The following is a 27,152-nucleotide window of genomic DNA, read 5'->3' as shown; positions in this document are numbered from 1 at the left end:
AACTTACTTAAATTTCACAGATTAGCTGCGGACACTGTGTACATTGAGAAAGAAATGCTGAAATCAAAAGTTTACACGGCTGCTGCTTCGCCGGACCTCTTGAGACTTCATTATCAGGTTAATGAAGGTGGACGTAATTAAGCTGAAAAAGCTCGATCTCTTCCTTTGCGAGAAACATCAAGCCTCCATTGTCCTTGTTTTTTTATTAACACGTAACTGGTCTAGTTGGCCCAGGTTCCCTGCAACAGGCTCTAGCACGACTGACATGTGGCCTGAAAACTATTACCAAATATCGCATAAAGCAACAACTTGGTAGTGATCAACAAAACTGGGAGTTCTTGACTCCCTTTGCGGATCCTCGTTAGCGTACCAGCACTATGCTACCTGCTCATTCACCACATCACTTAATTACCGCCTCTGTCGCATAGTTATTAGAATACAGTCATAAGCCACCACATTATATGAAATAGCACCCGACACATATATAAAGCCTCTCTTTACCGAAGCCGTACGAACGTGCATATGTACCCTATAGGAGTAGTGTGCCTTACCTGGGATCTAAAGGTCCCATTTTCAATTCCCATTTCACCCTTACATCTTGTTGACTCTCTCGGTTGGCAGCTCCTGCTACCTTGAACATAAATAAAAAGTTGTAAGTCTGTGCTCGTCCTCTCTACTTCTTCCTGTATCGTCCTTTGCGTGGTTTCAGTTCTAAGTTCATGCATCACCAACTAGCCCCCCCCCCTCCCCCCCCCCCCCCCCATCGTACACTCTTGAACATGTCATGTGTTCTCATTGCACCACAGGCATCCGGCCACCACCAAAAGTGCCTCTTGCCAGAGAGGTATTTTTCCGACTTTTCGCCGACAGTGCGGGCACCGGGTTTTCTGTGGAATGGGGCTTTTCACTTCATCACATCGGCTCAAACAGTCTCAATAGCATGAACAAATATTCTATACACAGGCTTCTTTTCTTGCAAATTGTATGCTCATATAAAAAAAAGTGTTTATACCTTTTCTTGACATGTCCTCACAACATAACCTGCAAGAAAAGATTCTGGTGCCACCTCAACGTGTTCATCTGCTTCACTACACATCGTTGAAAATCCTAGTTCACTGGCCAGCTCCCTGGAAACTATAGGTTAACAGTGCAAACAATGTGATGGGAACACAGGAAAAGAGAACGACACAAGTAGCGCTGTTATGTCATCTTCTCTTGTGTTCCCCTCACATTGTTTGTGCTGCCAACGTATAGTGAATCACCTACAAGCCCTATCTGCTGTCCCTGGTAGAAAATTCAGCTGGTAGGGCATTATGTTTCAGCATCTGGACTTGTTAACCTCAGCGCAGCTTTCATTGCAGAGGAAGTGGATGCATGCACAGCACAAAAAATTAGGCCTCTTAGATGTCTCTTATGAGGAGAGGCATTGTTTACCACAGTTACAATCATTTCAAGTTGTCGTTTGACATATTGGTCGTTTCGTAGTCATTAGCAGTAAGGATGAGTCATGCAGTTATTGCAGTGATTAACATACATCGCTAGGCATTTTTACTCATTTCCAATCAATTGCGGTCATTACAAGTCTTAGTTTTACCTATTGGTCATTACAAGTAATTTTACTCATTATTAATCATCATTATTAGTGATTAGCATCAGTCATTACCTCTATCGATGTCTATTATAACTTTTATTCATTACCTATCACCATTAATCATTTTCATTCTTAATCTTCCTCCTCACATGTCTGATTTTTTAAATTGACACATTAGTGCACAGATGTGACACACAGATCACGCGCACAGCTTTGCGCAGAGATTTTCGCTCCACGCGACTAGAAAGACATTTGCATTAAAAAGCAAACTCATCCCATCTCGTCGATAACGCGCTTGCACACAATAAACTTTACGTTGACCACGCAGATACGAGACAGATACGTCCAGAAAGGAAGCGAACCGCACGCGCATAACAGTGGTGCCCTCAGCAAAAATAGCGAGCGCAACTGTAAACTCCCTCAAGATGCACTTTCCAATTTGGCGGCGCGACACAGTATGAAAGCGATAGGGCTGCGAGGTTTACTAGTTGCAACAAAGGCTACTCAACTCTCTTGTGAAGACAAATATTGTAGCCCATTCAAAGAAGAAACTGGAGCCAGGAAGTTTTGAGAGTTACTATAGAGCGTGCAGAATGATAAAAACAACTTAAATTACATGGAAGTTTGTTTGAACAGTTATGCGTGCATTGTTTTGCTTGATTAACTGTGCTAATTTTCATACAGTGCCTGCAGAGATCTCCTCCTGACAATGGGATTAGAACAGGGGCAGTTTGATCTAAGCTGTGCATATCCCCCCCAAAAGGGCTCCTGCATGGTTAGCCTATGTAAAAACTTTCACTAGAGGGGGTAGGAGGGCGGTGGCCTCCCTTCTCTTAAATCCACTCCTGCCTGAGATTTGCCCTTTGTTAAATGTGCAAAAGGGGTGGTTTATGAAATTCCACTGACATGTGGAAAGGCCTCCATTGGCCAAACAGGACGCTGCATTAATGATTGTGCAGGGGAGCATGAACGTACGTTAGAAGATAGGGAGTGTAAAACGAATTTTACCGAACAGTGCCAAAAATGTAAATGCTGGCATTTGCATTTTCGGCATTGTTCGGTCAAATTCGGCGAATGAATGAGGTCAAGATTCTTGGCCGAGGCAGCAACACCGTGGCACATGAAATAATGCACGTGAAATAATGGAATCGTTTTTGATGAAGAGTGCACAAAATTTCGTCAGCGATACGTTTCTTGCTATATACAGAGGCAAATGTGTCTTGTAAGGTATATTGTTGTGTCACATCTACCAGGCAGCCTGAAAATCACTGATGATGGTAGTAGTTCGTTGCCAAAAATAATTTTGATTACTTGATTTCATACAGGATACCCCTTACTATGTGGGAAAAGGTACAGATACATCCTTTTACCTCTTTTTCTATCCTCTGACCCATTAAATCCATGTATGATACCCAGAAGTCCTACCTACCCTATATAAAAAGGTGCCTGTTCTGGACCTGAATAAATATTGCCACAGTATTCAATAGAATGAGGCCATGGCTGCTGAACATTTGTGGAAGTTGACTTGTTTTTATGGACATTTGGTGTTTTAATGTGAAATCATTAAGATGCCATGAAGGCAAAAGATGTCCAAATTGTATAATGTCTGAAGTGTGTGTATATTTGCTTGGGCCACTATAAAAGCAATTTTTCATGGCTCGAAAGGTGGCATTTTTCGCAGAGTTACGTTTGACATTTTTTCCTTGTGACCATGTCGATTATGGTAACTGCTCTGAAATATTTTCTTATTTTCTCTGCTTTACATGTTATGTAGCTGTGTGAAAACTGTGCCTCTCTGCTTTGGAGACTTTTCAACAGAAAATTCCAATTTCTTTGCTTTTTTTACACTTTTTTGTGAGCTGTATTTCTAGTGTTATGAGTGAATTTACAATCTTCTGAAAGTCTCTGCAATCCTCTGGCCATCCATAAGCATCATAGTCAGAAACTTGAAGCACATCCACAATAAAGTGGCATCCACTACAACCTCTACCAATCATATACAGTCAAATCCACTTATAGCAATACCGCTTAGAACAATATATGGGATGTCACAATGGGCTAACATGGCACCATCAGCTTCTTGATGTTTTCTATGGTAAAATAAACCGGTTATAACAAAGCTCTGTAGCAAATTATTGGTTACAACTATTAACCCTCTCATGCATACGGGCCTCATATAAGGACAGATGTTTATCCTGCTATCAAAATTTTTCCCTTGCTGGGAGTATGTCGCGGCCGCATGGTGCCCTCAACTGAGGACATATCAAGGATCTTAAGGGGGGATGTGGATCTTAAATTTTTTTTTTTTATTCTTGGTCCAATCTGAATAAAACTTCACAGCCTTGTGCAGTTTTTTACACTGATTTCAAATCTGTAATTAGATTTGTGATAGCTGCACTGGTTCATGAAATTTTGAGGCTTAAAAGGAAACCTTAGTGGTAATTTCTTTTGGGACTTTTTGACAATTTCGCCTTTTAAAATGCAAAAAGCAAGTATGTGGCTGCAATGCCAAAGACATGCTCTAGGGGGTGATGCTATTTTTATTCATTTTAATGCAATTTATAGGCAGAAAACTGGACCAACATTTACAGTGAATAATTTCGCTCAGATTTCTTCTCATTACTATCCTAATTTGTAATTAGCAGAGTAATGCTAAAATGATATAAATAGCATCACCCCCTAGCATTTTAACTCATGATTACAGTGATACCCTATTTATTATTGTCACTCAATGACAACACAGAAAAAAGGCCCGTAAGATTGAGTGCGGTGTCCAAAAACATCGAACTGAGAAAAACGCATTTGAAGTTTTAGACAACTGTAACTTTTGCTAAAATGCAGGTACAACAATTTAAATAGCATCATCGTGTAGCCCTGCTTTTCAGAAAGAAGGCCATACTAAATATGTAACTGTAGCTTCTCATAAAATTGGCAAATCCCAGCCATAAAGCCATGTACGTACCCCTAGACCAGCATAAGAAACTGAATTTAGCATTTGAGGTGCCCGTTTCAGTGCCCTCCAAGGTAAATAAATGCTCAAATTGTGTAAGAAAACAGCCCTGCCATAGACAGACAAACGGCAGGCTTGAAGGTACAAACAATCCGAAAATGAGTTTTTCTCAAAATCGATTTTTTGGCTATTTTTGACCGTTCTAAGACCCGCGTCCCCCCTTAACATATTTCACAGATGACACAAGCCTTCAATGTTTTATTTAAATACCAGGTTCTAACGGGGAGTGGGCTTGCTTGAGGCCATCGAATATCCCCAAGAAACAAAAAAAAATAATTCATCAAGAGCCAGTGGTGTTTTCAGAGTAAAAAAATATATGCGCAATGTACAACTCTTATTTAACGCTGGCCAGTTTTGTTGTCGTTTTTTCTTTTTCCTTGGCTGTGGCCTGTATGTACATATGGTAACAATCATGTGTCCTGAAATGGGGACATCATGCATGAAAAGAGTAGCCTCATTTATAGCGCTACCCAACAAAAAATTACTTGCAGAATTCCAGGCCTGGGCTTAATGCGCCTGTATTTTTCTGTGCTTGCCATGCGCGGTGCAGACTGTTTTGGCAAGAATTCGGTTGTGTGGAAGGGCCGCACTTCTATTGACCGCAAAAAAAATTGTAGTTTTCTAAAATGCTTTCAAAGCGAGGAGTGTCCAGGGAGGAAATCAGTGCTCTTTTGGACCTCTAATTTGACTCCGATGATAATTCTGAACCGGATTAGGGAGAAAGATATTGCCACTACAAGCAACTCAGAAGAGGAGGGTAATGACAGTGAGCCTTTACATGCTAACGGCGCTTCAGTAGATTCTAGCTTAAGGGCTCGAGGGCCACTTACTCAATGCGGCAGTTGCGGATGCCTCAACAGCATCCGCCCAACCACTGTTTACCCGAGGACATATGTACTCATTTGTGCACACCCATGCATTAATCCGTGCTTCTTTTGGCCACACCGATTGTCTACACTTCAGTAACTGCGCACAGCTGCTTTTATCCTTTTTTATTCTTTTAGTATTTAATCTGGCAAAGACATGGCAAGTTTTTCGCATCTGCCTTGTTCCTCTTGCAGCAGCCCTCAGAGACAGCCCCTGAACCATGAGGGGTGCCAACCATTCGTCTAGAGCTTCCCACCAGTCCAACCCAACACAGCGTGGTGCTGGTGCCCATCGCGATGGCGGCGCGCATCGTGGTAGCAGTGCTCATCGTGGTGGTGGTGGTGCCAACCGTGGCGTTGGTGCCCATTGTGGTAACCGAGCAGCCAGGTCAGGCTCGCATGTACCTAATGGAGGAAGAGGCGGCAATGGCAGCTGGCGAAACCAAAGGGGCACAGAAGACCGTGGCAACAGGTGCATGAGGCAAGTACCAGAAGTGGTTTTTGGTCATACTGGAATCAACACGAACAGAAAGGAGGCAGATACAGAGATCTATTTTTTACCGCCGATACCGTTTGCTGCACATATGAATATGCATTTAATTCCCTAGGCTGCTTTCTGAAAAAAAAAAAAAAATGTAATAGTCAAGTGTCCTTCGCGTTTCGGTTCAAATGCTTTGCCTAACAGCAGCGTCACGAACTTGTCACTCTGTGTTGCTTGTTTTATGGCTTGTATAAAAAAAGAGAAACATACATGTGCACAAAACCACCTAAATCAAGCTAGTAGCCGACTGCTGTCGAAATTCAATGTCATGTCCACAGAGCACGTGCATTGTCAGATAATGCAGTTGTGAACATAGCTTTTAATCGCCGCAAGCATGCATAGTTGAGATTGAGCGGTATTAGTATAGTAAACATGCTTTCCGTTGACGTGTGGAGGGAGGCAAGGATTTAGCCATCTGCTATAGGACAAAGGGAAAAAGCCATATATTTAGTCCCGAGTTCTCTGCAGCTCTAAAGATATGAACAGGTGGCACCATAAACTTTGGTCCTCCCCTCACGGAGAACCAGTGAGAGATTTTTAAGTAAGATTTTTAGTATTCTCCTCTGTGACCTGATAGTTTGGGAACAGAACAGACACTCGTGTTCTTTTTTTCTGTCTTCAGTAAAGAGAAGAATTTCGTTCATGATTGACTACACAGCTGGAAGACACTTCATAATTGCAAGAAATGTTATTTCATAATTTCTTCCCTACTTAAGTGCTGTGGTCATCCAGTCCTGGTAATGTTAAAGAATAAAGCATTTAATTCCTAATCTCTCAAGTACACCACAGTTTTTGGAATACTTGCTGGTGCTGACATCGTCGGGTCATAATGTAAACGTTGCATTCTGAAACTAGGGCAGCAATCAGTACAAAGTGAAGGAGGTAAGAATTCTAATCCACTCAGTTGAAAAAAAGATTTTATTAGTTCAGTAGTTAAATTATTGCTGCACTATCAAAGAAGTATAAACATATAATATACTCTCAATGGTGTTGTTACCCTGTTGTAAAACAACAAACTACTCGCATCAAATTGCAGTGCCAGTGCCAGCAGTGACCAGAAGCAGCAAGGCCAAGCCCACAGTCGCCATGCAAGGGGAAGAAGGGGTCACCTTCCGCGAGGCCACATTCACTCCAGGGGGCGGGCTCATACCTCAGCACATTGGAACCGGGGGCATGGGTTCAGTGCTGGAGAGAACCTGCTCTCCTTCAAGCGAGCTTTGCGCTTCACTGCAGGAGATGACACAACATCTGTGCTGTCTGACAGCTGTGCCCTCAGTTCCTCCGAGTATTTTGACGCTGCGAGTCAGCATGGCGAAGACAATGGCCTGTTCTGCGACGAACCAGATGTTAAAAGCAGCAGCGCTATGATTGATAACGACTATGACTTGTCCTACGACGAACTGGATGTGGAAGAAATGGGCGTCACTTTGAAGGCTGAAGACGTCGAAGACCTGACAGACGCTGTCTTGTCCACGGGCACTGGCGGGGTTGCCGCACACGTTGAGAACTCCCAGGCAGTTACGGCTCTTCCAACTAGCTTGCCATCGATTGGCATGATCAGTGTCTTCTGGGACATTGAGAACTGTGCAGTGCCCAGCGGAGTCGCAGCATACAAGATTGTGCAGAAGGTGCGCAACAAATTCTATGCGGGTCATCGGGAAGCGGACTTCTTCGTTGCTTGTGATATAATCCGCATGAAGCCCGCAGTTGTAGACGAGCTTAGCGAGGCACATGTGACAGTGATCCATGTCCCTGGAGGCCAGAAGAATGCGGCCGACGAGAAGTTACGATTTGTGCTGCGTCGCTTCTCTGAGTTATACAAGTTGACTAATTCACGCATTGTGCTCATTTCGGGGGATGTGGACTTTGCAGTAGAGATTCATGAGATCCGTTACAGGGACCTCATTCACGTTGTGCTCATCCACAATGATCAGGCCAAGAGGTCGCTGACTGATGCAGCGAGTGAAAGTATCCTCTACTCGAACTTTGTCAGTGATCTCAGGAAAGCTGCACCGACTGTGGACAGCGAAGCCAAAACCCCCAAAAAATCCGCCACGAGGGCAGTTGAAGAGACCACTCTCTCTGTACAAAAAAGGTCTGCAGAAAAAAAATTGCCTGCAAGTTCTCAGAAGGACAGTGCCCGAGTACTTCGTGACGTAGCGACTGCGAAGAAGACCGCTACTTCTACAGATGCAGCGAGTTGCCTCAATGAAGCAACAAAGTCGGAAAAGAAAAAGCAGCCTGAAACAGGCTCGCAGATTTGCGCAAAGGTTGGTTTGCTAGCTACCAAGCATCCAAAGAACGAGGTGTACTGGAGAAACCTCCTGTCCACGGCGAACATTCCTCAAGACTATGGCATCGATGTTGAATCTGCTGGCAGAGGCATCATATGCCTGGTTTACCCTAGCACCAAAAAGGCTAAGAGAGCGGTTGCAGTCCTTAACAAGCTGGTTGCTGGTGGTGGGAGTGACGTGCCCATTTGCCTAGGAATACTGTCCGGTGACAAGATGCTGGCAGAGGACACAGTGGTCCCTGGGCCGGATGCAGCTAGCTCCGCGAAAAAAATAAAAGCTGCCATGGACGCCCACCAAGCCAAGATCGAGGCCATCAAGAGGCAGGTGGCTTGCCTCAAGAGCAATGACCAGAAAGCAAAGGATGAGCGCTTTGCCCTGCAGAAACTTGCAGACGCCTATGGGTCTCAATTGAAAGAGTTTATGAGTACCGTTTCAAAGCTTCCATCATCTCCACAAGAAGCAGACTCGATTACAGCAACTGAAGTGGCAAGGTTGCGCAGGTCTTCAGCTGTTTATGGCGTCAGATCCAAGTTGCTCGATGGTTTGAACAAGCGGCAGGTTGTATTTCTGATGACTTCCCCGGGATCTGGAGCGAGCCTCGAGGTGCCCTCATACCTTCAAGACATAGGCTGCCGGGTGCTGAGCATTCAGCCCAGTGACTTTGCTGCCGAGCAGTGTGTGAAGTGTGCTGGAAGTATAAATGCACTGGGGCCAGCAGAGTGCTGGACAGTTTCAGGACAGCAGCCGAGCCAAAAGTCGAAGGTGGTTTTCACCTCTGCACGCCACTTCTTCTACGAGTTCTTGCGTTGTGGAACGGCATTAGCAGGCTTCCAGGCCATTGTCATTGACGGGTTGCAAGAAGACAGTGCTTACCAGCATGTTGCCCTAGCCGTGCTCCGCAAGCACTTTGTCTCCCAGGTTCGTCTGGTATTGTGCAGCACAGAGTCAGATGTATCCGTGGCCATCCAGGAGTCCTTCTGCCTCGGGGCCCAGGACATAGTAAGGTGCGTCCTTAAGTTTCCCGTGGATGTCATCTGGAAAGAGCAGCCTACGAACACGGTTGCTGCGTGCGTCACTGTGGCGCTGGAGTTCTGCCAGAAAGAAGGTTTGGGGGGAGACATTCTTGTATTCTTGCCTTCCCTGAGAGATGCGTTCACTGCTGATGAGATGCTAGAGCACCAAAAGCACATGGAACAACTACAGGGTGACGTCCGCCATGAGGTATTGTACCCTGGAAAGGCTTTGGTGTCAAAGGTCAGTGCACTGCCAAGCGGTTCTTGGAGGGTGCTCTTCGCTGTGAATTGTCCTGATGCAAGCGTCAGTGCGCTGCAAGTGCGTTGCGTTGTTGACAGTGGCCTTGTGCGGACAATTGTTTCGCGCAGCGGTGTCTTGGTTGTGCAGCTCGCTTGCATCTCCGAAGCTGAAGCCGAACAACGAAGAGCCTTGGCTGGAATTCACCAGCAAGGAACTTGCTACCGCCTGTACAGCCGAGACTTGTTAGGCGTTGCTCTGTCGGTGGAAGAAAAAAGCTCTCGATATATAGAGGACATTGCCTTTCGTGTAGCAGCTCGACAGACAAGCACTACGTCTTCATTTCTTGAAAAGGTACCCAAGGAACTGCTGAAAAACGCCAACAAGGCACTTGAGAAGATTGGGGCTGTAGACGCGAATGGACAGTTGACCAACTTGGGTACTAGGCTGTGCAGTACTAGCTTGGAGCCCAGGCTAGGCAAGTTGGTGGTGGGATCTCTTGGCAGAGCTTCGTCACTGCATGCTATCCTCCTCGCAGTCTTGGCTCTCGAAGACCTGCGCACTGCCTATAGGCTGCTGAACAAGGATGGCACTGAACGCGCTCTTCCGCTGTCTGAAGGAGACAGCGGCTTTTTACGGATCATAGAAATGTACAAGAACTGGCTCGCTGTGCCAAAGAGAATGAAAAGCATGTGGTGCGAGGTAAATGGCATCAGTGAGGCTTTTATGAATTACTTGCACAGCAGAGCACAAGTGATCCAGTCGGAATTCGATGTCTTGAAGGGCAAGAATCTGTGTGCCAGTTTGGCCGCTGAAGAGAAGAATGCCACAGTCACCATGAGTCAACTGCTTGCCGAGTCTTTTCCGGAAGGCCTGCTTCAGGCTTCGGAACGGGGCTATTGTCACCCGACTCTCGGAAGCAGGCTGCAGGTGTCATACCAGTCCTTGTTTGACAGGAGGACAAGCCAGGTGAGAAGCGCCACCTGCTGCCTCTTCTGCAAGCCAAGAGATGCAAGAAAGCTGCAGGTCCTGAACTTCTTATCACTCGCTGAAAAGGCTGAGACTTTGCAAGGCGAACCTGCTGCACCGCTGCAATTGGGCAAAGCAGCAAACCAGAATTTTCAGGAACGATTTGGTCCTATAGGAAATCTGATCTGGAACCACCAGTTCGTCTCTGCAAATGCGCTGAAGCTGACGGAAGAAAAGCTGCAGAATTTGAAGGACAACGTGAAAGGGTCACTTACATTGGACTCGGCAAAACAGTGCATCGTAATTACGGGCCTCAAGCGATACTGTGTTGAGGCTCGCCAATACCTGCGGAGCATCGTCGAGGACCAGGTGGCGAAATTGGCCAAGAAGGACAGGGAAGCAGTTCTTACACCATACGACTCGGCCTACAACACTCGGCTCGTGCTTGCAGTCATCGGCGTTGGAGGTCGAGTGGATGAGCTGCTGTCACCAATGAATTTCCGCACTGTCGTCGTGGGTGATGTGAAAATCCCACTTCCTGAGTTCCGGAAGAGGGTGAACGAGCTTGGCAACATTGTCCAGTACTGGTTCCTCAAGAAGGAAAACGCCTTCCAGATCACGTACAAAACTGCAAAGGAAGCCGGTGCTGCTTACAGTGCCCTATCCAAGCAGGATGGTGAACTGAGAGTTTCCATGAAGGGTCAGGCTTTGGAGTATCGTGAGGAACAGAGGAACCATAGGCCGGCATTTCATGCGCAGGTCTCCCTGCCACGTCGGCGCTGTACGGGTGTCGCTTTTGCTGAGCTTCCCGACCAGGCATCTTTTGACCAGATTGCTGGATCACTGCCAATTTGTCTGCAGCTTGACGGTGCTGCGGTAACCTGCGAGCAGAACAGGAAGGTGTCATGCCAGCTATACATAAAAGGCCTACCACCTACAGTCACTCAGGTCACCCTCGAAAAACTTTTGCTGGCGTCTCTAACGCCACGGCTGAAGAGCATTAGACTCATCCATGAACCGGCATGTGAGACGTCTCGAAACCAGCTTCATGCATTGGAAGGGGCCGTAGAAAAGGCCTTCGGAAGGGAAGCAGGCATCAGCAGGCCTAAGGTCACCTTCAAGACTCCCAAGTCTGGAGATTATGTGTTCAAGGGCCGGATGTCCTTCGACGATGCTGTCAAGGGTCAGAGCGTTTGCACTCTTCTCAAGGGTGCCCCAGTTACTGTAGACGGTGCCACTCTGCCACTCTCCATCCACCCTCTTGTGGAAGGGGTCTTTTTCTTTCCTTGCTCCTTCTTTGCTGCCATCCAGGGAAGGATTGAAAGGGAGCTAGGTCGTCAAGAAGGGCTACGTCCTGAGGATAACCTGAAGTGCGATGCGAGACCATGCGGGGAAGCGGTTCGCATGAGTTTGCGTGCCAACAACCTGAACGACTTTCACAAGGTTGTGCAGCTTTTTAATGGGCTGCTCACCTTCGAGACTGCACACGTTGAGAGTTCGTTGAGCACAGAGTTAGTGGCAAGTATTGTGAAGACTGCTGCACCTGATGGAGGCATCTATGTGTACCGCAAGCCAGGCACTACCAGACTTGTAGGCGAGAAGGAACTTGTCAACACTGCCAGTGAGATGCTGAAGAAGTGCAGCAGAGCAGAGGTGAGCATTGAACCTTTTGCAAAATTAATGGCCCTTTGTTTTGTCACTGCAAACAACGCAGTCGGGCTGATATGGCATCTGCGGAAGTCTTGTAATGTTTCACAGCCGTAAAGTGAGGTGCACAGCATGACCTTGAAAGGAACTTCCCTTGGACTCTTAACTTTACGCAGAGGCTGTACACCACGACGTCTCAAACACGTGGGCCGCATATCTCTTCGATGTGGCCTGCTGGCTCAAGAAAGAATTCAGCCTTTGTTCTGAAAGACTCATTTTTGAGATCAAATAACTAAAAGTCCTTGTTGCTCGGTATTACACATTCTTTGTGTAAATGAAAAGAGTTATTGGCCCCTTAATCTGCTGCAACTTTGACCCGAGGCCAGGTGCCTTCAAGAGTGAGATGCCGGACAACCTGCTCTCAGTATTATCTTCTAGCATGCATATTGTTTTTTGTCTTTTAAGGATAAGCAACTGTGATATGAACCACTTCACCCTTTGAGTAGCTCTCTCAGAGTCATCCTGAAGTGGCGACAGTGACGCCAAGTTAGAAAGAAGTATGTGCCCCTTTTCTTTGCACAAGGGATGCTCAATCATAGTCTAGGAATGAGATGTTTTAATTGTTTGTTGTTTATTTGACATGAATTTATATTTCTTATCGATTTTAGTTACCATTTATATTCATATTTTTCCAATTTTCCAGCTGTTGCTCCACGAGGGCTGAAACTTTCTCAATGTGACCCGCATAGGCATTAGGAGTTCGAGATCTCCTGCTGCATGCGGTTGGTTGTGAAAATAAATTTAGCCTGCTTACGGAAGTCTTAATTCTTTAAGCTCCTTGTATCGCTTGCAGACCTTAAGCTGCTGCAGCACTCTGTGACACGGTAAGATTTGCAGATGGAAAACATACTGGCTATCCCAGCTAAGACTAACGAAATTTTTTAGAAAGACCGAGTGTCCTGTGACTGGTATCGGCAGCGCTCAAGGAGATTAATGCACATACTGGGTGTGCATTGCTTTCATTTTATAATGTCTGTTGTCTGATAGCTGCATCAAATTCCAGGATGAGTTCATAGAGGGCTGCCTACAGCTTGAAGGTTAGGAGAACCGAAATCGCATTTGCCAGAGTTTCCCAGGTATTTTATTTGGCAAACATTTTGCCAAATAAATTGTTGCTTCTTCCACCCTTCTCGTCGACATATCACCTGGAAAACGGGAGTGGGGGGGGGGGCTAAGTTGAAGGTTTTCAAATCTAAGCACTTTGGGCATCACAATCGTGAAAAATGGGGGCGCTTAAAATTGAGTCAATATAGTATTGTTGGTGTTAAGAATGAAGTGTTAATGCCAAAGTTGTATGTTGCCTTGAAAAACAGCTGGATGAAATGCTTGCACTAAGTTACTATTTCTATGACACACTTTTCACTGGCCTTAAGAGAAAGCCTGCAAAATACAATATCAATTGTGCTAGTCCAGCGTCAGAAGACAAGGCGCAGGAAACAAAGTCTACTTTTCTGGGGAACATTGTCTCCGATGGGGCTTTGCATGGGCAAGTGATATGCACCAGCAGCTGTCATATGGCAGCCTTTGTATTCCTGGGTCCTTCCTTTATGGGCTGTAAATGTAAATGGTACCTTGGTGCAACAATTTTGTCCAGCTGTCTTTCGGAACAATCTGCATGTTTTGAATCGGCAACATTCCTGGAACCAATGTTTAAAAGTTGTCTAAGTGGCCTTTACTCTTTTTGTTGATTGGATTTGGAGAAAGAAAAACAGGGACTCTAGGCTAAGCCATGCAACGCTCAGCAGCACTCGCTTGTTGTCACTTGTTAAAGGTGTTCAGAGATTACTTTTATCTGCGACACCCAGTACACATTTCTTTTAAAGAGTTTGTTATCCCTGGATGGTAATTGCGTGGTAATGTCCAGCTGCTGAAAACATCTAACATTAGCCTATTTTTTTCTGGTACTGCATTTTGCAATTCTAAGTGGTGTAATGACTTGACTGAGTCTCTGTCTTGTCTCACGAAGGCCTTTGTGGCACAGCACGGAGGAAGGAAGCTCCAAAATATTTTCCCAAAACCTTTTTTTTTTCTTTTTTTTTTTTATGGAGCACTACTTGAGAGAAAGTTTTTTGAAAGCCCAAATGTTATATCAAAAGGTGCAGGCATGCATAAGTGCAAACTTCGTCAACGGTTATTGGGATTTGTATGCCTACAATGAGTGCAGCGGATAAAGGAGGCCTCACAAGATGTATGGGGCTCCGTGATAAATGAATCACATTAAATCAGTAGATAAAGGTATCTAAGACAAGTAGAATAGCTTTGAAGCATAGCAAACATTGGTTGTCAAAATCACCTGATGTACTAGCATGATGCTTGATCTTATATTTTTTGATGTCCAGAGTAAAGCTTCGTGGACAAAATGCAATCTTTAATATTCAATTGAAAGTGCCCTAAAAGAAACGCATTCATGCAGAGTGCCGCACCAGTTTTTCATGCTATTGTTATGCCCATTTTTATTCATACTTTGCTGTTGTCTTTTTTTAATCTCGAACTGCCCAGTGTGAGATGTCAGTTGTTGTGTGGCAGTGGTGATCATTACTTTCTTTCAGAAAAGGACCAAATTTTTGCGTATCAGTGAGGTGTTTGATAGGCTGGAGCCGATTCCTTGAGAGATCGCACGAATCACTGCCAAACAAGTGGGATGTAAATCTCTACTACTTGCTTCACGCTACAGTTGCAGTCAACTTTTGGTGCAGAGTTTTGCTTATTCCGTTTTTTATTACCATTTTCTTAAAGAAAGTAAATCAGTACTTGCACCATTCAGCAAAAAGGGGTGAAACATTAAAGGTTAGTGCTTTTAACTGCAAAAAAAAATTTCGAAGACAAATGAAGGCTGCCTACGTGTATGGATGCGGAAGCCGCCAAGGACCAGCGAGAGAAATGTTTTCGGGCGAGGTTTTCTACATGAATTGAGTTGTTTTTTCTGCTGTTATTGTATCCAGCATGTGTGTGTGCATATTCCTCATAGGCTGCCATTCTTCGCGCTGTTTTGGAGCCGTATCACCAAAAGCTCCACTTGAAAGCGTACAACTAGAGGTGAAATATAGCTCCGTTATAGCGAAGCCACCTATAGCAAAATAGTGGTTGTAAAGAAGAAGAATGTTTGCATTTTCAGTACAATTTAGATATGGTCTGAACAAAGTAAATAAAAGTGTCTCAGTGGGTATAGTGAAGAGATTTTGTAGCAAATGACGAAAAAAAAATGGACAATTTTTACCCTTCAGACAAATTACGAAGGGGAAACCTAGACATACAAGCCAGCTGACAGCCACACGCGCATTGCCGTCTGCATTCCCACGAAGCAAAAAGTTGCTTCACTGCATAGCTTAGGTCACTGCTCCTGTTGATGCTCAATTTCTCGGCTATATCGAGCCTCGCAAGCTGGTGACCACCGCAGCAGCTGACGCTCTACAGATGTTTCTGAGGAGTTCGGAGCAAAACATGGCTTCTTATTTAGACGACGTGGAGACTGTGATCCTGAAATCGGCGCTTACAAAATGTGTTCATGGAACACTGGACCACCTCTTCCAGCGGCTCAATTTGCCCATAGTAGATGACCGATTTTTCGGGCTCTCGCTAGGGACTGCAAAAACATTCGAAATGTCAAATTTTATAGAAAAAAAATTCCTTTACATAAACTTCCGATTGGCACATAGTGGAGAAAGGGGGTCAGCAGTTCTGTGCCCATTCCAATGCTCGACCGACTCACCGCACATTGTTTACGCACATGACGAGCGGCAACTGGCGTTTGATGGCTGTACTGCCCTCGACACGTGGCGGGCGAACGTGCGGTCTTTGACGAAGTACAGGCACCAAAGCGGATCTGCCATGATGAATTCGCTGGATCATTGCATTTTTAAAGTGCTTCATCGCATCGCCCTCACAGTCTATGCAATGTACCATGCACTGCTAGCTACTGCATCACACTGTGACAAGGGCCGCAAAGGCACAATTTTAGAGCTGTTCTTTTAGGAGCTCATATACATTAATGCTATAGAGCATGTCAGAAAAATCGAGGATTGGAATTTTCGGTCGGCGTCTATTCATTTCCTTTTTTTTTTTTCAGAGTCCAGGTATAGAAAATAGTGGATATAACGAAGTCATTTCCAATTCCCTCAGACTTCTTTATAACTGGGCTAGATTGTACTGATGTCATTGGCTCATATCTCCCTGTCGCGAACTAGCCTCCAGCTTGATTGACATATATGCAACAAGCAAGCTTGTGACATACCCCGGGTACAGCAAACAGTTGTGTTACAGTTATGGTACAGATGTCGGAGAAACTGATGCCACATGGAGGCCTGCCAGTGGTAAGGTTATGAGTAGGGGTTGGGCTTTTTGGTTTAAACTGAAAACACCGATAAGGGTACGCCGAAATCATTTTAAAAGGTTCGGTTTAAACCGAAAAAGGTCAGTACCTTTTCATGCACACCGTGAACTCTCGATGGCGGCAGAAAATTACAACAGTGTTCAATCCAGAGGCATGATGCGAGACAGTGCTGATCGTTGGTTTAAGTACAGTGGTTGAGGATTTTGAGGCATTGTTCATGGCCTCACGAATGGGGAAAGAATGGCAGCCGTGCTTCCCACCCCTCATAGACATGTCAGGCATTCGAGAAGGGGCGCCTGCAGCAAGGCAGGCATTTCGAGGGGTGAAGGGCAGACCATTGCAGCACAAGTGTATCCAGGAAATGGTGGAGGCTTTTGGCCACGTGACACTTCTTAGACACAAGCCGAGAGAAGCGCGTTTGTTTTTAGGTGATTTGGTGTATGCAAAAATTTGATCGTAATAAATAATATTTCACTTACTCTTTTGTGAAACGTGTGAATTTATTTTCTACACATGCGATTTGTCTTAACGTTGATTTTCATCATGGCACTAGCATTTTCTTCCAGGCTCTTGGCTGTATATATGACCAACTGTACATTAAATAAAAGTGCATAAAGTACAAGAAAAAAAAAGCCAAAATGTACACTACGCCACTTTTAACTGTACACAGATGCATTTATCTCACCGGGAAAAAAACGATATTTCTTCAGCATAAAATAATAACCGAAAAAAAAAGGGACATTGTGTTTGCAAATAAACACCAAAAAAAGTCAGCCGAATTCTGAGAAAATAAAAACCGAACACTCCAACTCCTAGTTACGAGACAAACGGCATGTATCGGATTGTCTGACGTGACGGTGGTCTCTGTCAAGAATGGGTCTCGATGTTTCTAGTGATGCATCGTGGATGCTCGGCTTGGTGCGTGCGTCATATGGCTGCTTGACATAATGCATTTTCCTTGTCACCGCTATAATCTTTGCTACAACCTGTGGGAATCTCCAGAGAGAAAAAAATGATGGTTTGCTAACATTGCTAATTGTCCGCGTAAAACAGAGTGCCCAACCCACATTTCTGCAGGGAAAGTACAACAGGAAGACCTTGACACTTGTCGGTGGAGGGCTGAGCATGCTAAGGTCCTTCATCGCCAGGTTTGGAAACGGCATTACAGACTTCATCACAGAGTGCAAGCTGGATGCAGCAGAGTTTCAAGAAGGCTTCAAGTCTGTCAAGGTCGTTGGCTCAGATGCAGCTGTTGCGCGAGTGAGTGGTACGGGGCATCTTGAAAGCGAAGGGTCTCTACATTTGGCTCATTTAACTGCACAAAGGGCTAAGCTGCATTTTGGGACGCTTGTATGGATGTCACGTTAAGCCTTATGCAAACATTTATGTGGTGTGGTTTACAACTTGTCAAGTCATTCCGAGCCTTACCATCTTGTGCACTTTCTTTACTGTAAAACTGGGAGTATATTCGTGGTCACTCTGTGTTGTCAAAATCTGTTCATGTATTGATTCACTGATCTGAGCAGCATCCAAAGGTGCAGCGTATTGTGATGGATACCATATGCAGTATGTGCATGATTTATGGCTTGATGTTTGCATGCCATAGTAGCACTGTGAGTATAAGCTGTGCCACAGCAAAAGGCTCACTATTAATTTCAATCTCCCGAGGCAAAACTTGCTGGTACCAAACCTTGCATGAATTCTGCCACGTTGTCTAATGTGCTTGTGCGTTACTCACCATCTCTATGCGTGACTTTCGCATTTTATTTTTAGTAATTGCAGCCGCCGTGGCTAGGATTGATCCCAAATACGCCGGTTAGAGTGGTGTAAGCTGTCTGGTTTTCATAAATTCATCTCCTTCTATATTTGTTATTATGGTCTATCATAGCAATTAACATTGCATATTTCAATATCTTAATATGGTTGTGCATGTACTCCAGAACACTTCATGCTGCTGCCTTGATTGGCTGTGTAAGGCATGTTTATACGTCCCCGCAGTGCTTTTGTGATTCAGACAGTTTATTTGCACTCCTGTAGAGCAGTGTCCGCCAGTGACTTATACACATAGAAGTAAATAACTAAATGGTCTTCCCAGGCTGAAGAGGTGGTGCATCAGCTAGGCAAACGCCACGTGCAAGCTGATGCGGCAAACGATGCTGAGGACCGCTGCCCACTCTGCCTTGAGCCCCCTGGCAAAGGTGAGGAGGACCTGGTGCCAGGACACCGCCTGGAGCTGTGCGGACATTGGCACTGCGATTCATGCCTGCTGCTGGCATTCAGGAGTGGCCCCCTGCCCCTGGCATGCTTCGAGGAGGTGCGTTGTTGTGCCTCTGGTGCGAAGAAGTGGGCAGTCGTTATTCTTTCCAGATGATTTTTGTAGTGGTAACTGTTCAGTTACCGAAAGTTACGGAAAGGATTCTACTTAAGTTGAGGCAACGCAGAGCGCTATGGAACAGAATAGGAAGCATGCAGAGTGGATCACAGAAATAACTCGAGTTAATGACATTCTAGTGGAAATCAAGAAGAAATGGACATGGGCAGACCATGTAGTGGGAAGAGAGGACAACCAATGGTCGCTAAGGGTAACAAACTGGATTCCAAGCGAAGGAAAGCGTAGTAGGGGCCAGCAGAAAGTTAGGTGAGCGGAGGGGGTCAAGAAGTTTGCAGGGGTCAGGTGGACGCAGCTAGCACAGAACCGGGTTAATTGGAGGAATATGGGAGAGGCCATCGCCCTGCTATGGGTATAGTCCCACACATATGATAATGATGGTGAACTGTTCAGAAAGGAGTATTGATCACCAGATAAGGTAGTCTGGTTTTCTAACTGGCAGGTTGCTCCAGGTGAATGTGCAAATGGTGGCGTGGAGCGTATACTCCTAAAATTTGTGCGCATAGCGTTCCCATCATACTAGTGGGATTTCCATCACAGTTTGCATTGCACAAGTAGCATGGATGCCTGTATGTTCACCCGCTATCTAGTGAGACTGCAAGGAAAAAAGCACAGTCTCTGTGCCAGCTGCATTCATACAACCTGGATATTTGCCTCAATTACAGTCCTTGATGCCTGTAAGAACCTTGTGGACACTAAACTACGTCTCAGAAGTTTGGCTGTTTACATGGTCGTTTTGTACCCAAACTGATGCCCTTGCCTGCAGGATTGTGCCTCCCCATGGGCTGTCTCCGATATTGGTCATGTGACTGGCAATGATCCGGGGCTGCTGAGCGCCCTTGCCCGCAGGTCATTTGAGCACTCCGCCACGGCGGACATGGGCGGTCGGTGGTGGCCGTGTCCGACCCCCGAGTGCCACTTCGCTCTGGATGCCAGCAGAGAGGCTGAGGAACAGGGCGTGTGTATCCTGGGGGACGTGCATGTCTGCCCCGGATGCACAAATGCCGTGTGCTTCCGGTAAGTGGGGAGTGTGCAAATGGGAATTCTGGTCCCGTTTTGTTTTTTTTGTGTTCAGCAGCTATACACACAAGCTAAACATTGTAAAATGTGACCCCATGGTTCTGTAAAACTAGGGCTGAGTGAGAATCAAAATTTCAAATGCGAATCAAATTGGAATGTGAGGAAAAATGTTTGCGAGCAAAATTAAACTAGATCTGTAAAGAAGTGCATACCCTACTGAGTATAAATTTTGTACAGGATTTTGTATACCAGTTTATTGTACAGGAAGTACCAGCATGAAACTGGGTGATGCTGTCATATCGCTGATGAATGCAGTAAACTCTTAATAACTCGACATTCAAGGAAGCAGAAAAGATCTTCGAATTAACCGAAGGCCTGAATTGTCGAATGTGCCAGAAAAAAAATTTCAAGAACCATTTGTATCACAGTGCTCTTAGCAGACAAGCACCTACGCAATGGTTGTCTGCATTCAAGACGTAAACCAACGTGAGAGCAATCGAATACAAATCCGAATAATAATCATATTCCATTCATATTCGAAATTTCAGATATTCGCACACCTCTGTGCAAAACTGATGGGGCCCCTTCTTTTGATCCTTGTTTATTGGACTAAACCCATGCTACGTTTATGGTTATGGCTGCTGGTCTGTAAGATCAGCTCGTAGTTAACCAGTCCTCAAGCTGCTGTGTAGCTACTCCCATAAGTTAAATGAAAAAAAAAACGGAAACTGTTTTGCTGGAACTCTTGCTGTGTCTCGGGAACCTTTGTTTTGGATCTGACTGACTTCGCTCTGTCCAGTGAACAAAGCCTCCAATATGTTCTGCAGGTGCTGTTCCTTGTACCACTTTGGGCTGTCGTGCACTGCCTACAGAGCCACCATGTCACTGGATCGCATCTCCGAGAAGGTATACATGCGTCTAATATACGGCACGGCTCTCATTCATTGTCACTTTCCCATTGTTTGCATTCGTTTGAACACCAAGCGCAAAGGCCAAGGAAAGCACTGAAGCATATTCTAATGTGCACATTGCGAAAATGCCAGCATAGACGCAGGCAAGGGCTTTGGAACAACTTTTTGACTAAAAGACAGAAAGGTAGGGGGGGGAGTTGAGTTTTTTTTTCCTGGCATAATTCATGTTCATTCCGTTTGTTAAAATTGCATTTATTTTTGTTTTTCTTTGGCGCTAATTTCTTAACTGCATAATTATATCTTTACTGTCTACTTTCAGCTGCTCTAAAATTAATCATATTTTATTCCTCCTCTCCTTTCAAGCAGGACATGGCAATCTCAGTTAAAATATTGCTACTATAATCTTGCAAGTTTAATTTTAGGAAACGGTAGATTTAAATGCTTCTAATTTTTGATCATACCCCCAGAAATTTATTTCGACGAAGAGCCCGGAAGTGACTCTAAAAAATGTTTATGTGACCATGGGTAGCAGGAAACTGGCTGAAATTTCCTTGAAAATGGGCAATTTGTGAGTGCGATAATACCTCTGCATCTGCGCTGCCTATTAAAACATTTTACACACTGGAAAGCTCGTGTCACCTAAGTAGTCCTCCTGATATAACTGCGTGTCTGTAATATAAAATGAATGCACAAAATGAAAATTGTGGCGGTCTCCACAGTTATTGGTTAAGGGCTGACTGGTAAGGCCTGTGACATGACGCCCAACACTCCACATGTTGAATGGCTGCTGATTTCTGCGCCAATCCTAAGGTCGTCTGCTTCCGCAAATGCACACGCTTTTGATTACTTGTCAGTAGCACTCAAATCTGCTTTAACTGTTTTTGTCAACTCCTTTGTTATGCGAGGTTGTTTTGCACACTAGAGATAGAGTGCTGCATGATCCAAAAGTTCTGGATGAAGCAAGCACACGTAAGGCGGAAAGGCAAGCCTGTGATCCCGAAAAATTAATTTATTTATTTACAAATACTATAAGCCCGTCATTTGCAAATGACGGACCAAACCGAGGACTCGGCCGTCACCAGTGGTGGAAAAGGTCATCATGCCCTGGCCCTTCTGAAGGACAAAGGAGCGGAAGCAAAAGGATGTGGACATTCTGTGTTGTTCCAACCAGGGGTGCAACGGCTCAAATAGGGTTTGTAACAATTTTTGGGGTAGTAAAATCTATATTTGGAGCAGCTCAGAGGCAAAAAAAGTACTGCACTTTGAAGCACGAATTCAAATTTTGAAGCCATTAAACATAGAAGAAACCTTACTTTCGGCGCACGAAATGAAAAGACGTGAATGTCGGATTGTATGAATGTGCTTCAGAGGAAATGCAGCAAGGGCCACCTACTACTGGCGCAGCGTGTATCTATTTTTGTAAATCAGCAATTTGTACTGCAAGGCATGCTATCACATTAAAAAGAAAATGTGAGCCATAAAACCGAGGAGGTTAATTTTTCAAACTTCGGGGACTGAAAAAACATGGTAAAAGCTAGAGAATATGCTTTTTTTTGCATCTAGCGCGGTTTGACAATCTTAACAACGTCATCTTATCTTGCTCACAAGACTTATCAAACAATGGTTTACTGTCTGCGAAATCCACAATTTGTGTCGTGCGAGGTCAGCTCCAGAAAAGATAAATTCGAAGCCATGACTGTAATCAGTCTGTTGGGCCAAAAGCTGAGTCCAGTAAAAAATAAAAAATAAAAACAAAAAGAGATAAAAGGAAAAGAAAAACGGCAACCAAAAACAGATAATAAAGCAAGTGGTAAGCAAAGAAAACTGACGAGCAAGCGCGTCTTCAGCTTGTGATTTATGCTTTCTATGGGTTGGCGATGACTCGGTGGTTTTAGATAGAATATTTTTATTCAGGGGAAGTGGGCAATGACTCTGGATACTAGGTTATGTATTTCGTCCACAATCATCATAAAAGTTAATTTTGGCAGTCTTGGGCTACACTGCAGCATTATGGAATCCGATGCTGCTGCGTGTTTCCTGACCTGCTGACGTCCGAAATAAATTTCACATGCACCACCTTAACACTAACTCAGAAGCCATTACTGACGCACTTTCTACACTATCCGACGACGGTAAAGTAAGTCTATTGACGAGACAGCATAACAACCTTGCTGTACATGAATGGCCCACCAAAATACTGAGAACTTCCAAGAGCCGCATAAAGAACTATAGCTACACCCATTAAAAGCATGCAGCGCTTAAAGCAGAGTGTTGAAGTATTGCTCCTAAATCACAAGTACCACAATGGCCTTTTTCGCAGAGCGACAGAGTAGTAGTGATGCCGATTGTTACAAACGGTCCCTTTTCGTTATGGAGACGCATCCTCAAACTGCAACAGTTCAGCGTACTCAAAGAGTGGAGGAAGCATGTGGATGCAAGAGAGAAAACTATGAGTAGGCATTAGAACGGCACGATGCCATCTCAAAATGAAACTAATTGCCAGTGACGCACATTGCAGTGTCTGAAGCGTCATGTGGCCATATCACGGCCGCAGAAAGTTGTCCCCGAGTGTGGGAAATTCTTCCGGCTTCTCAGGCATTTTTGGCGCAATGTTGCGCAAATTTAACAAATGTCACGTGTATGGCGCAGGTTCGTGTTGAAATATGCAGCTACATCAAAATGGTGCAATTGGCACAGCTGTTGCACCCCTGTCCAACAGCACCATGCCCTCCGATCCTCCATGACAGATGCTCACCATATGCTTATGCCACCGATGCTTGACACGCTCAAATGGTCGTTTTCTCTGCTCAGAAGGAGCTTTCCACTGCGATTAACACATGGAGTTTCTGCTCCAGTGGGGTGCAACGTTCTAATTAACTGCTACGTTCCAGGCTACAGAAACTTCTGTTGGATCTGACTGTCTGTTCCCTTAGTGGTTGCTAAAGATCCAAGTGATTTTGTCTAGTCAGTCGTGCCAGACTCTACAGGCTTAATTGTTAGTGAGTAGAAGACCTTTCGGTGGCTTCAAAATGCTTGGGTCTCCAAGGTTCTGTCTACGTCAACTTTATAACAGGTGCTCTTTTGTGCACAGCCATAAGTGTTCTGAGGCGGTGACAGCCAATAACTAGTGTGGACGTTATACAGAGAACCTTTGCTGTTCTGTTTGTGCCTTGGTCACATTCCTACCTTGTGGGACTGAGTTGCCTAAAACAATGGATTTTGCTGAAGTAAGGAGAAACTAGCTAACGCAGCGGTCAACCGGTCAAATATTGCATATTCCACACACTCTACTGAACAAGGGAAACTGAAAGCCTCACCTATGCCTGCCGAGAAGCAGTGTCACTCCTGGTCTCTTCTTGATCAGAGCATGGTCAAAGGCGTGCGTCCCAATTGTAGAAGTCTGCGTCACTTTCACGACAGCTCGTCTGTTTGCACTGCAGCAAGTTGCGATCATTGTACAGCCAATTTTGTTTGACCCATCATTGTCACATGAGACTTGTCTATGATGCTGCGAGCATTTAAAACTCATTGTGCAATGTCCTCTACATGTTGGCATAAGCATACTTTTATACAGTTAAAGATTATGGCTCTTTTGACGTTTTCAACAATGCAGAGAGCTCCACAATTTCAGCTTCAACCATATTGCGGAAAGAGATGCCTGCAAGCACACTGCTACCTCCTTACTTAACTAGCTAATTGCCACAGTGTGTGATGACTGTGATGTATCACACATACAAAAATAAAACAGTGCTTTACACTTGCTCTTGGAACAGCGCACTTCATTTTGTCCGTACCCCGGTGTCTGTATGCTGCCTCCTCTGCCTGTTGCCATGCCCGACTGATTAGCCAATGTTGGTCAGATCTAATCCGAATGCTCCCGCACTTGTGTAGACAGCGCGAATAAGAGCACTGCTGACTGCGTTGATGCTATTTACGAGTGCCGTTGGTCGCCGCAGTGTTTTATTGTAAATTTACTGTTACACGAACTGCTGCTTAGTGCTCGTGCTTTGAAAAGCTTTGCTGTATATATCGCAAATGGTGGCAAGACACATGAAAGCACGAGAGACGGGCTCTTGTCTCAATTTGTTTCTTTTCCTTCTGTGCGCTCCTCCATCTCCATGCTAATTATTAACTAGCAGTCTTGAAACTCTTCCCTCCCTCTTCCTCCTCTTTTCCAACAGTGTTGGTCGCTCAAAGCATCAGCAGAGTGTGTTGTATCCTGGTCATGGTTGCTAGGTCTACTTTCTCTGCCTTCAAGCAAATCAAGTCGAGGCAACGTGAGACCTTTTCGTGGCTGCTGCCCTCTCCCACTCCTTATCCCAGAGCTTTCCCTTTACTGTCTACCAAGCTTGAAATCCCGCAGCAAAACCAGCACGAAGAAACTATGCACTTCTACCCCGTTGACGAGTTTTCGTCTGTCTTTTGCAAATTATGGGTAGTATCACACGCAGCTGACGCTGTGCTCTTTGGTGTTGCAGTCGTGGCTGGCTATGGACTCTGGCAAGCGTATGGTATGCCCGGCATGCAACACTCGCCTAGAGCGTGGCAGCTCTGGCAACAGCAGCAAGGTGGGCGCTTGCTGGGCCTGCCAGCGCCTCTTCTGCTGGCACTGCCGCCTGCGCTTCGAGGACGACACGGCAGCCGCCAGGAGGCACCGCACACAAAAGTGCCACCAGTAATGGCGACAACTACCATGCCTGTGCCGTGTCTACGCCTTGCGTGAAAACTGGAAAGGCATTTCATTCTGAAAGTATGAATTCAGCACCTGCTCGAAAATTTACTAAGTTTGGAGGTCCTCGCATGCCTAACTTGTGCCTGGTTGGCTGGAGCATTAGCTCTGGATAGTCAGGACAACCAAGGTAGGAATACATAAGTAGTGGCCAGTTACAAACACATGTTAAAACCGGAGACATACAGAGAGCTGTGTGAAGCTTGGCCTTCTTTGTTTTTTCATGTTTTTCACTAATAAGGATACAGTGCCATTGATCCTTCATTTACATTGGTTTACAGTGCCGAATGCTTCCTCGTAACAGTAGTGCCGTTGCGTGAATTTTCCACTCGTTTGGGAGCCAAGCCTGGAGCAGTCTTTGCAGTTGTTGGCGCATCTGTCGCATACATGCATGGACGCTGAATTAATGTGCAGCGTGTCAGTGCATGTGTCGCAGTGTTGCCAAAAAAGGGGGGAGGAGCCACGGCCATGCAGCTGCAGTGTGACAACTGGAATAGAACAGTGTCACAATGCTGTATGCATTGCTTTGCACGTTGGCAGTGTACCAGCAGCTTGGCCTACTTGACTTGCCATGCCAGTAGGGAACTGCGGTTCTCACATTCGCTTTCTGCCGGGCAGCCAGCACCCTGCCTATTCCTTTTTTATTTGTCGTGTTGGTTACTGGCTTCTAATTATCATACGACTGGTTCCTGAAGCTGCCGACCACATGTGACACAGTGTGACGCATGTGTAGGTACATTTTTATGTTTTGGCAATAAACGGCTTGCCAACAAGCGTTCCTGCTGCAGTCCTCTTTGTTCTGTGGTTTCAATGGACAAATATTTGCTGAGTCTTTCTAAAGAAATAGCCACCTGCCTTCACGCTGTCATCCTCTGCAGCAGTTGAGGCAGTGATGGTCCGGTGTCGAGTGTTAAATACGACAATCACAACATGCAGCAGCCTTCATCATTTTAGGTTATTTTGCTGCATGGCGTTTCAAGGATGTTAATGATAGGTTTGGGGCCATCAGTGTTAGCATCAGAATTGAGAGCCATAATAATGCACCCTGTCACGTCACCGCAAGATTTATAATTGAATGCAGCCATCTAACGATAGCAAATACTTGTCCATCGATCACCACTTAGGATCTGACAGATACAGAAACACTCTTTAACTAAAACTGCAAGAGACCAGATATTTTTGCTTGAATTATCATCAGCCAGATACCCACTGCACGGCGAAGGCCTCTCCTATATTCCTACAGTTAACTTGGTCCTGTGCTAGCTGCATTCATTTGACAACTGCAAACCTCAGCCGCCCAGCTAACTTTCCTCCACTCCTTGCTACACTTTCCTTCACTTGGAATGTGATTTATTACCTTAAGTGACTATCAGTTACCCTCTCTTCACACTACATGCCCTGTCCATGTCCACTTCTTAATTTCCACTAGAATGTTATTGAGTTATTTCTCCAGCCTACTCTGCACGCTTCCTATCTCTCAATGTTACCCCTACCATTTTTCGTTCCATAGCTCTCTGCGTTGTCCTTAAGTAGAACCCTGTTCG

At 45.1% G+C, this 27,152-nt stretch overlaps 1 protein-coding gene across 3 annotated transcripts in view; it reads left to right on the top strand.

Moving 5' to 3' along the window:
* The window catches only part of LOC146195002 (uncharacterized), a 32,281-nt gene extending 5,761 nt beyond the window's left edge, over positions 1-26,520 (top strand). For 2 of the 3 annotated variants that reach the window (XM_084597605.1, XM_084597606.1), the window contains exons 2-8: positions 5,663-5,948; positions 7,045-12,175; positions 17,637-17,819; positions 18,655-18,873; positions 19,715-19,965; positions 20,796-20,874; positions 25,358-26,520. In XM_084597605.1, the coding sequence (XP_084453731.1) occupies positions 5,689-5,948; positions 7,045-12,175; positions 17,637-17,819; positions 18,655-18,873; positions 19,715-19,965; positions 20,796-20,874; positions 25,358-25,558 (6,324 nt within the window). In that variant the 5' untranslated portion in view covers positions 5,663-5,688 and the 3' untranslated portion in view covers positions 25,559-26,520. The remainder of the gene's footprint in view (positions 1-5,662; positions 5,949-7,044; positions 12,176-17,636; positions 17,820-18,654; positions 18,874-19,714; positions 19,966-20,795; positions 20,875-25,357) is intronic. The other variant, XM_084597607.1, reaches the window with a different exon arrangement.
* The last annotated feature ends 632 nt before the right edge of the window (positions 26,521-27,152 follow it).

Source organism: Amblyomma maculatum, chromosome 3, assembly GCF_055883805.1.
Source record: "Amblyomma maculatum isolate TAMU_Amacu chromosome 3, ASM5588380v1, whole genome shotgun sequence".
In the NCBI taxonomy this organism is placed as follows: Eukaryota; Metazoa; Arthropoda; class Arachnida; order Ixodida; family Ixodidae; genus Amblyomma; species Amblyomma maculatum.
Note: the sequence above shows the minus strand (reverse complement) of the source record. Positions and strands in the feature narration are given on the sequence as shown.